Source organism: Astyanax mexicanus, chromosome 25 (assembly GCF_023375975.1).
Source record: "Astyanax mexicanus isolate ESR-SI-001 chromosome 25, AstMex3_surface, whole genome shotgun sequence".
Classification (NCBI taxonomy): Eukaryota; Metazoa; Chordata; class Actinopteri; order Characiformes; family Acestrorhamphidae; genus Astyanax; species Astyanax mexicanus.
The window spans coordinates 23,061,934-23,071,905 of record NC_064432.1 but is presented as its reverse complement, the minus strand read 5'-3'; the positions used below and the strand labels follow the sequence as shown (position 1 = coordinate 23,071,905).

Sequence of the window (9,972 nt, the reverse complement as noted above, 5' to 3'; positions counted from 1 at the left end):
AAAGTATGCACTTGCTTGCAATGTGTTTGATAATGTAAGGTTTGGATGGAGCTCTTGGCAATGGAAACTCTCCATTCCATGAAGTTCTCTACACTCTACTGTTCTTGAACAAATCTTAAAGCCACATGAAGTGGAATATTTAGTAGTGAGTAGTGAAATTTCACGACTGGACTTGTTGCACAGGTGCTGCATCCTATCACAGTACCACAGTGCTGGAGTTCACTGAGCTCCTGAAAGAGACCCATTCTTTCACTTATTTTTGTAGAAGCAGTCTGCATGCCTAGCTGCTGCTTTTATTATATACCTGTGATCATGGATGCGATTGGAGTGAATGCTTTATAGACCTATAGCCAATTCCTAGCTACTAATTCCTATTAGTAGTGACTGAATGCATATATTATAAAGGTGTCTACAAACATCTGGACAAATAGAATAGCTTTTATAGCCATATTTAGGTGCTGTTAACTGTGGTTAAATGTGGTGCTATAAGAAACAACTCATTGGCATCCACCGTTGCCCAGTGTTGGTAGAAGCCTGTAATGCAGCAATGCCATCGTAGGTGGACCTATCTTTGTATTCTGTGAGCACTCACACTGATGCTGGTCTGGAGGAGCTGGGAATGGAATCAGGTGAAGGCGTGTGTGGGCACTGGTGCTGCCTGAGGAATGAATGTGTGTGTGTTTATGTGTGTAAAAGAGAGAAAGTGAGAGTGGAGAGAGTAAAAGATAGACTGCAGGCTGATTATATATATATATATATATATATATATATATATATATATATATATATATATATATATATAAATGCAACATCACAGATCTTTTGGCTTATGGTTTATAACTATTTTAATACATACTGTGGTTGTGTGAGGACAAGTGACCAGGAGGAATCAGGTAAGTATCCCTTTTAAAGTGTTTATTGTGACCACCAAAGTACCAAATCCAAAAAGAAAGCAAAATATACAATATGTACAAAACTATTTACACACTTTACACTGGTAGGAGTTTTAAGGTGGATTGACAGCTGCCACCGAAATGCTCTATAATCAGACAATTCCCCGTCGGCATACCAGCCACGCTTAACCAGTGTGTCCCAATAGTGTACCCGCCTGCCCTTAAATACTCTTAGCCCACCCCTGGCTAAACCAACAAGTAATTAATTAGTGGGTAAGCAGGTGGGTAAGACAACTGTACACAATTGTTATTCTAAACAATATACATATTTACAGTAAAGAAGACATGCATGCATCCATTTGGATCTCCAGGTAAGTATTAAGTATAATGTTAGGATGCTAATACATTGTTTTCTCTGTTTTCTTTTCCACAGGTACCCCAGGCCCCCCTGCCCCAGGACAACCCTTGGTCTCTACCAAGACCTTAAAGACCCGGGTGGCTTGTGCGTCATAATTTGCACAGGATCCAGGTAAGTACCCTGTTGGTTTTAAGAATGTCTGTGTAGATAAAATGTTTCTTGAGTAGGTGTTGATTTGCTTAGGGCCCTGGCATCATCACACATACACTTACTGAGAGAAAATAACACAAAATTCAGCACACTGAGAAGTGATAGCTCAGCAATGCATTGCCTCTTATGGCTTCTGACTGGCATTTTTCATCAGAATAATGCTCACCCACACAGTGCTCACAGACTGCAACATGTCCTTGACCTGTCTGAGTGCTGGATTTATCAACATCATGCATTTATGTGACTAGATGGGATGTTAGCTTCGGTAACCTATAAGTGTGCAGGATCTATAAGCCCAGCTGCAGAGTGTTGTTGATCCTCAGCAGCCCACTGCAGCCTCAGCTTTCTGTTCTTAAATGTCTGAGTGCTTCTCATGTATTAAGTTGTAGCATGATGTGTTTATTTTGATCTTTTACTGATAAAGCATGTGCTGTGACTACTGCTCATGTGCACCAGTGCAAAAGGCAATGCTGAAACGATATATCATGGAGTTTCAAACAAATCGCTCCTCAACCTGTCTGATTATAAGATCAGAACACTGTAAAAAAAAACCCCAAAAAAACATAAAATTGTTCTCCATAATGTGATTTTTAAGTCAGGTGAACCAAAAATATTGAATTACACAGAAAACCTTAGCGAACTAATTGCTTGCAGTCACATTATGTTTCTTTTTAAAAGTTGGTCTAACTAAATAATGTGTTGAACACAGGTGAACCCCAATTAAGGCCAATCAAACTACTCTGCACATGCTCAGTTTGACTTCATTTAAACTGAGCAATTCTGCAGTGGTTTTCACCTGATGTTGTTTAGGCAGGTTAATTTGTCTGAGCTGGTCACATTTGCATTACTGCAAGCTTTTATCACTGATAATACTGGAGATATGTATTAGTCATGAATTCTCAGTTTTTAACTTAAAATATACAAAAACCTAGCGTTGTGCCCACTGCATTAATTTGATCATTTGAAATGTGTCATTGACACATATTATTGTATTATTATTTTTATAATATTTTTTTTTTGTTGATCTTAAAAGATAATCAGCAGAACGTCCATACAATTAGGCCAACTGAAATTTGATCAAACTTATCACTTAGTGTTTATACCTATGAAAAATGAATTATTTAAACTAAAGATTTCTAGTTTGCACAACTAGTGGTGGTTTTCTTTAAAGCCTAAAAGTTTTATTTGGCCTTAAAACTCCAAAATCTAGTGTAGTAAGTTATCTGGAAATGTTTTCAACTTTTTCATTTTTATAGTGAACTAACCTTTTATACTCATGTATAACTGCAGTAACTGGAATATTATTTCCTCAAATTAACAGTTATGGCGCAGCAAAAAGACACACTACAGTAACACACTACTCCTAACAGAGGTAAGAAAAAAAAACTATATTACAAATAGTATCAAACAAATGGCAATCGTACCCGTATGTACACGATTTTGTTTTGCGTACACTTGCTGCCATCTTGTGGACACACTAAAGCACTATATTTCTTAATTTGGGAAAACTGTAATGTTTACCTGCAGATTTCCTTCAATCCGATTGAGTTAATTCCAGTTCTAGAATCTGATAGAAGTGTTTATACGTATAAACTACTCAACAATCTGATTAAAATCTCCATTTGCATGCATACTATAAGTGATCATAATGAAAACGTGTGTAAGCGTTAAAGAGTTTTTCAGCTGGTGTGTATTTATTGTTTATATTGATTTAAGTAATAAGCTCATTATAAAGACAGCACAGAAAATAAGTGCATTTGTGTTTGTTAGATTATTTCTTTGTAGTAACAATGCTTCTTGAAAATACATATTTAACCTTTAACCTATATTTCCTTTTAAATGGAGCCACTTTTTCGAGGAACATGAATTTGGCATGTGCAGCAGCAGAGCTGAGCATGTGAGTTGTGCCCATGAACATTTCATCAAACAACTTATGGAACTTGGTCTTCAGTTTTGAGACGGTACTAGGACTATTTGCATCCGAACAGTTTATAAAACGGCTCATTTTACCGACACCGCTTGAAGCTGTATGATAATGTAAATAAAGGAAGAGTGTGGCTATATTCTAATTTAACAGAATGTGAAATACAAGCTATATATAAAATTAGAAATTATATTTAGAACGGCTTCAATCCGACTATCTATTCCGACCGAGATGTGTATAGGGACTTTGTTCCATCCCAATTTAGCCATTAGTCTGATTATTAACGTATCTGTCTGTAATCACGACTAATGTTTCCATAAAACAACCAGGTTTACATTTATACTAAAGCATACATTTTTGAAAAAAATATGCAGCTTGGTACTTATGAGCTAAAGGGACTGCAATATGAAAATTAATTTTGTGATCTTAACGCTGATATTAATGCTTGAACACTTCTACTGCATTAAAATGCAATTGGACCCTTTTATTTGGATAAAGTGTAAATAACTGTACTAAGTTTGGGAAAGCATTTGAACATGTTACTGTTAATGCATTTTTAGGAATGGAATGGATTCAGTTGCAGTATCTGTTCCCACAACTTTCAAAATTCAGGACTGGAAACTGCAAGGACCATATCTAAAGATTTGAAGATTCAGTCTTAAAAAAGGTATTTTATGCAAGCAGCCACATTAAAATGCTCATGAACATTTCCACTACTTTGCTCCAGAGCACACTTCACTATACTTTAAGCTAGGGTTTCTCCACCCTGGTCCACCTGATTCAACTAATCTGCTCATTAACAAGCCCTTTCAGAGCTACAGTGACCTAGTATATCTCTGAAAAGCGCAGGCAGGGGCACCAGGACCAGCACTGAGAAACACTGTTTCTATCCATCCCTCCCTTTAAAAGAAAAAGTACACTTTTGCATTCAGCACAATTTTGATGTTTTATTTGTGATGTACAAAGAGCGCATTTTATTTCTGGCTGGACTCGGATTTGGATTGCGAGGCTCTCAGGGAAGACAGGCGACGTCTCTTGGCGATCTTCTCCTGGCGCTTCTCTTTGGCCTCCTGCAGAGAACAGAAGAGACCACAGGTGAGATTCATATTAGCAGAGCAACAAACAAAGGATCAACTAGCTACAAGCCACAAATCAGAGAACACCTTCCAGGCTGATAGAATGTGGGCTGTGTGTATGATAAAGATTGTAAAGAGATCCAAGTATGTTCTTACAATAGTGCATTTTTCAAGTTCAGTACATATTTCCATAGTTTAATACATCTGATCACTCCTTTAATACTCCAATTTGTTTTTAAAGCAGGTTCAAAACCAGTGTATGTAATGCTATGACCACACAGGAGAAACTGGCCCAAATCCAATGTTAGTTTAAACTGTTACCAATCTTTTACAAAAATGTGACCCATATCTGACATTTGTATGACATTTTCACACAGCTGCAAATGGGATATATATTGGATTTGAATACAACATACTAAAATTAATTATATGACTACGAAAAAGATAGAATTGGGATCACATTTATATACTAGGTGCATAGTCTAAAATAACTCAAATCAGCAACCACCCCCACAGGACTGCTTCAGAGCTAACAGAAGATCGAAGCTGCAGAAGATTGACAGAGCAATGCAGTAGAACCGAGCCATGGCATGGGGGCCTGAGATTCCAGGGTATAACAACCATGTACAGGTAAATATTTAACACCCACACAATACAAAGTAGTTGGCAATTTAAGCTACCAGCTAACAAACAAGCACAACAACCAAGCAAAATTGCCAGCACCAGTGCTTTAGACTAGGTAGGGATGTAATGGGCAGTGATATAGATAAACAGTGGGCAAGGAAAATAAAAAGCACAGAAAACAAACGTGTGCACGTTTACAGTTTAAAACTGACATTGCTTAAATAATTAAAATAAAAAGGTTATTTTTAATAATATAAAACACTCGGTTTCTCCCAATTGTAAGAAATGGCCAGTGTACAGTTCTTCAAATGCTCAAATGATAAAAATGAAAAAATTGAATGTAGGAGAAAGCAGCCAAAAACAAAACAAAACAAAACAAAAAACTGCTTTAGTCCATTCCCCCCCTAAACCAATGCCAGTCGCCATCAACAAGAACGGTACACAGCAGGAAAGATCGTACCTTCAGCCTCTTGGCCAGCATCTTGGCGTACTCGGCGGCCTCCTCCTTGTTCTTCTGGGTACGCTGTCTCTTGAGAGCGATGCGCTGGCGCTTGTGCTGCAGCACACGGGGAGTCACCAGACGCTGAATCTTGGGGGCCTTGGTCCTGGGCTTCTTACCTAAACAGGAAATATGGGACCTGTTAAAAATGTGCTAGTGTACAAAATTTAACTCATCTTTGACTGCAGAAACGCTTTAGAATTAACTGTAGAACAACGACTCAAGGGTGAAATTTGACAGAGCAATGCAGTACAACCGTCCTATGGTGTAACAAGGCAGGTTGTTATCCGGATGGCAGCTCCACTATTGCTTTGGCACCACACTGTCCCCCTTTAGAGGCTACTGACCAGCCAGAAAAGGTCTACTGGGGTGCCTGACATACCAGGCTAACAAGCAACAACAAAAAATGTAGTTCAAGAACAGTAAATAACAGGCTAGAAAGTATAATTATGCTGACTACTCAACCAAAAATGGGGGGAAAACCCCAAACTGTGCTCAGAGGAGTTAAACTGCTAAATATCTTTAATTTGTGGCAAAATTAATGAAAACCTGTACACAATACTGTTCGAATTCATTTCAGGTTTTCTCCGAGGCATTCCTATTAAACAGGGTTCATGAAAAACCTAGAAAAGTCATGGAATTTTAAAAATAGCAATTTCCAGGCCCGGATAAGTTTTGAAAAAATTAAAATACCCAGAAAGTTTTGGAAAAGTCATAGAAATTTGGTCTTCAAATCTTTGTGTTTGTTTATCGATGGAGAAAATACATTTTGAGCTAAGAATACATCAGCTCAGAGTTAATTCAGTAATTTAGCTGTAACTACACAATGGAGCTCTCAGGATCTGACCCACATTTTATTATTAAAGATTGTGTCAGATTCATTTTAGGCCTACTATAATCAATTTCTATTAGTGTTGATTTTTGGTTTTACTGTCCATGTTTGCACCATTTTTGGAGCTAAATTACCTGATTAGGACTGAGGCAGGACAATGAAACTTTTAATTAGTTGATAGTTCGCATGATCACATCACACATGCTTTATTTAAAAAAAAAAAAAAAAAAAAAAAAAAAAAAAATGTCCATAGCTGACTCACCTTCTTTAGTAAGGGGTCTCCTGACCACATACTGCCTGACATCGTCCTCCTTGGACAGGTTGAAGAGCTTGCGGATCCTGCTGGCTCTCTTGGGGCCCAGGCGGCGAGGGACGGTGCTGTCGGTCAGCCCAGGGATGTCCTTCTCACCTAGTTAAGAGCATAGGAAATTTAATAATCCATTTTCTGAACACAGACTTAACACAGGCAGTTTATTTACAAAATACTTTTAAGATTTATCACATCAACTATATCAAGTCATTTAATTGTAGCATATGAATAGAATGTCAGAGCATACAGTACAACCAGCCTTGGTGTGAAAGGACTGGTCGTTATCCGATTAGAGGCTCTGATGTTACTTTGGCACAACACTGTCCCCCCTTTGATGCTATGGACAAAACAGAAAGGGTCTACTGGTGTGCCTGCAGCAAAGTCGTGGCTGCTGCAAATGCTTACATTTTCATTTATAACAGTAATACATAACCTTAAGAGTGTAATTGCAAACCCTTACGGTTTTCTAAAGAGCCAGTTTTTGGGTAACTTATTTATTTAATGTAATTAATAATTTCCCCCAGAAAGCTACAGAAGAAACTCTGCACCCTAATCCTATCTAATAAGCAGACATTTTTAACTTGCGTTCTCTACTTAACCACAATATTCCACTTACCTTTCTTGATGATAACCAAGTTCAGCACACTGAGGTTAGCGTCGACGATGCAGCCGCGCACAGACTTGCGTTTGCGCTCGCCGGTACGGCGGGGTCTGTAGCAGGAGTGTCCCTTGCTGAGGAGCAGGCGAACACGACCGTGGGTCAGCACACCCTGCTTCATGGGGAAGCCCTGCTTGTCGTTGCCTCCACTGATGCGCACATAGTAACCCTACACACATAAAAACAAAATGAAGGCACCCCAAAAACTAGTCAGATCACAAGTGAATTAACAACTCCAGTGCAGTAATCAAATTAATAAATAATTTAAAAAGAATGTCAGAGCATATAGTACAAACAGCCTTGGGGTAAAAGGACAGCTTGTCCTCCGAATAGAGGCTCTGTTACTCTGGCACAACACGGTCCGGCCCTTTGATGCTATGGACAAAACAAAAAGGGTCTGCAGTTGTGCTGGCAGCAAAGTCCACAATGCTGCAAATAGATTAATAAATACCTGCTTTTGTAACAGTCTACCTGCTGTTTACATGAACAAAATACAACCAAACTAAAACACAAAATACTGCAACTTTCTGTTGGCCTTTTTATAATCCCAAACTAACTACTCCACAAACTGACCAAAAGCTGCTTCTGTTTGGGCTCCATTGTTCCAACACATTGTTCTTGTGAATTCAGTTCGAGAACCGCTGTTCTGCATAGGGTTTACCTGACATCAAGTCTTTCTACATACTCACTAACCTTCCACTCATCTCCAAGAGGATCTGCAGGCACTTCAGCGGCCATGCGCTTCTCGTAGAAGCTCCTGAGCTTGTGCTCATCATCAACCTCAATGAGCTTCTGGCAGCCAGTTGCTGGGAACGAGATGTTGAGCTGTTGGAAAGAACATAAACATGAAGATGGAGGTTGCAGGTTAGGTTACATTAGAGAGTGGACACAAACTTGGGTTTCAAAGCAAAGTATAGTTTACAGTTGCTTTACAGTGTTTTTTTTTTTTTTTGGAAAGGAAAGCATGTGGACTTTCGATTAAGATGATGAAGAACCTACATAGAGATCCATTTCACTTCTTATCTCTCTTCCAAAAACAGGGGAACTCCAGCATTATAACTTTAATCATGATTGACTGTTATTAATACGTTTATGTTTGAACAAATTGATCCCATTACTATAGCTAAACATAACTGCACTTTGCCAAGCTTTTTTCAAATTCCTAACTCCCCAAATTCTCCTGATTACTTAAACAATACTTAAGCAGTCCACAAGATTTAGTATTATTAAACTACACTCACTTTTTAGGGCTTTAATACACCAACTTAAATTCAAACGTCAAAGCACTGAATCTCACTCATTTCAACATGTAGCTAGCGCTTCCCAGCTTCTGTCTAAAATTTGCAAACATCTTATTAGTTTGCATACACTTATTAGTGTATTTATGCTTTAACAGAGCCAAACTAAAAGGATAGCTAAATTTTCCTGACAGGTAGATGAACTAAGTTAAGTTACAGAACTAGGCTAGGCTAAGCTAACTCACTAACGTTAGTTAACTGAACATTGAGTTAACTTACATGTGCGATTAAAACGTCATATAAAAGCCTAGATATATCCGTTGCTCTAAATAATAAGACCGAAGAGAACCACAGCGGCTCTGCAGCTCAGTCCCCGGCTTCTGTCCAGCGGCTACACGCTTCTATTTCAGGCGCGGCCATGTTTATCATACCGCTCTCCAGTCCAAACTCTCACACAATCAACCCTCATCCTCCCAACCAGCGCCGTGTTTCATACCGCACACAGCCCAGAGCATATCTCCGGCTTGTGTACATTCAGAATGTGTGGCCATTTTAATGCATTTTTGTGTTAAAACCTATTAAAATATCACTTTATCTTTACTCACCTTCATTTTGGGGGACCGTCTCTATCAGCGTCCGCCACGGAAAAGAGGCCGGATATCCGCCTCGTGCTCTCACAAAGACTCTTAAAGTATCGCGAGACGTCGCGCGATAAGAGTCACTCGTTTTACTTTACATTATTTTATGTAGTTTGTTATTTTTTACGAGGCAAGATGTATTAATTAGTAAATTAATATTTAAAAAAATATATACAGACACTAAAATTAACCAAACATAATGTTTTTAACATTTGTAAAATTAATTAAATAAATACTTTATAACGCATTAATAATAAAACATTATAAAACACATTGATACGATAATTAATTATGTAGCTTTTTTACTTAAGGCCAAGAAGGTAACACAAACGTAAACAAAAGAATGACTATGACTTTAATGTATCTCTAAAGAATGAATAATTAAACGAATGTTAATACAAAATAAAAGTCCGTATCAAATAATCAGTATAAAATAAATAATCAGTATAAATAAATATGCTTAATTATCTAAAATGGTCTGTTTGCATAGGTTTGCATTTGAATGTTTGCTTGCACTAATATGTATAGAAATATATAAGAAATAAAAATTAATTTGCTTTTTTTAAATAACATACATCATGTGCAACTAAAAAGCAGATTAAAATCTATTTTTAGAAAAAATAATGTTATACAAGACAAACCCAAGCCCACAAAAAGTGTGAGAAAAATAAATGTGAAATCTGTTTTTTGTATATTTTAACATTTCAACATA

General features: G+C 37.6%; 1 protein-coding gene across 1 annotated transcript; it reads right to left on the bottom strand.

Annotated features, from left to right (window-relative positions):
- Positions 1 to 4,319: 4,319 nt before the first annotated feature.
- Positions 4,320 to 9,335, bottom strand: rps6 (ribosomal protein S6). The gene is made up of 6 exons (XM_007237561.4): positions 9,228 to 9,335; positions 8,078 to 8,209; positions 7,343 to 7,553; positions 6,679 to 6,825; positions 5,546 to 5,703; positions 4,320 to 4,455 (listed from the first exon to the last, which is right to left on the bottom strand). The coding sequence occupies exons 1-6, from the start codon at positions 9,231 to 9,233 to the stop codon at positions 4,360 to 4,362; spliced, it is 750 nt and encodes a 249-aa protein (XP_007237623.2). The 5' UTR covers positions 9,234 to 9,335; the 3' UTR covers positions 4,320 to 4,359.
- Between the last annotated feature and the right edge of the window lie 637 nt (positions 9,336 to 9,972).

Excerpts from the sequence above, each read along its gene's own strand:
- rps6 (XM_007237561.4), bottom strand. Across the intron at positions 6,826-7,342 it reads CTTGGTTATCATCAAGAAAG|GTGAGAAGGACATCCCTGGG; the intron begins GTAAGTGGAATA and ends GCTCTTAACTAG. Across the intron at positions 4,456-5,545 it reads TGCTGGCCAAGAGGCTGAAG|GAGGCCAAAGAGAAGCGCCA; the intron begins GTACGATCTTTC and ends TGTTCTCTGCAG.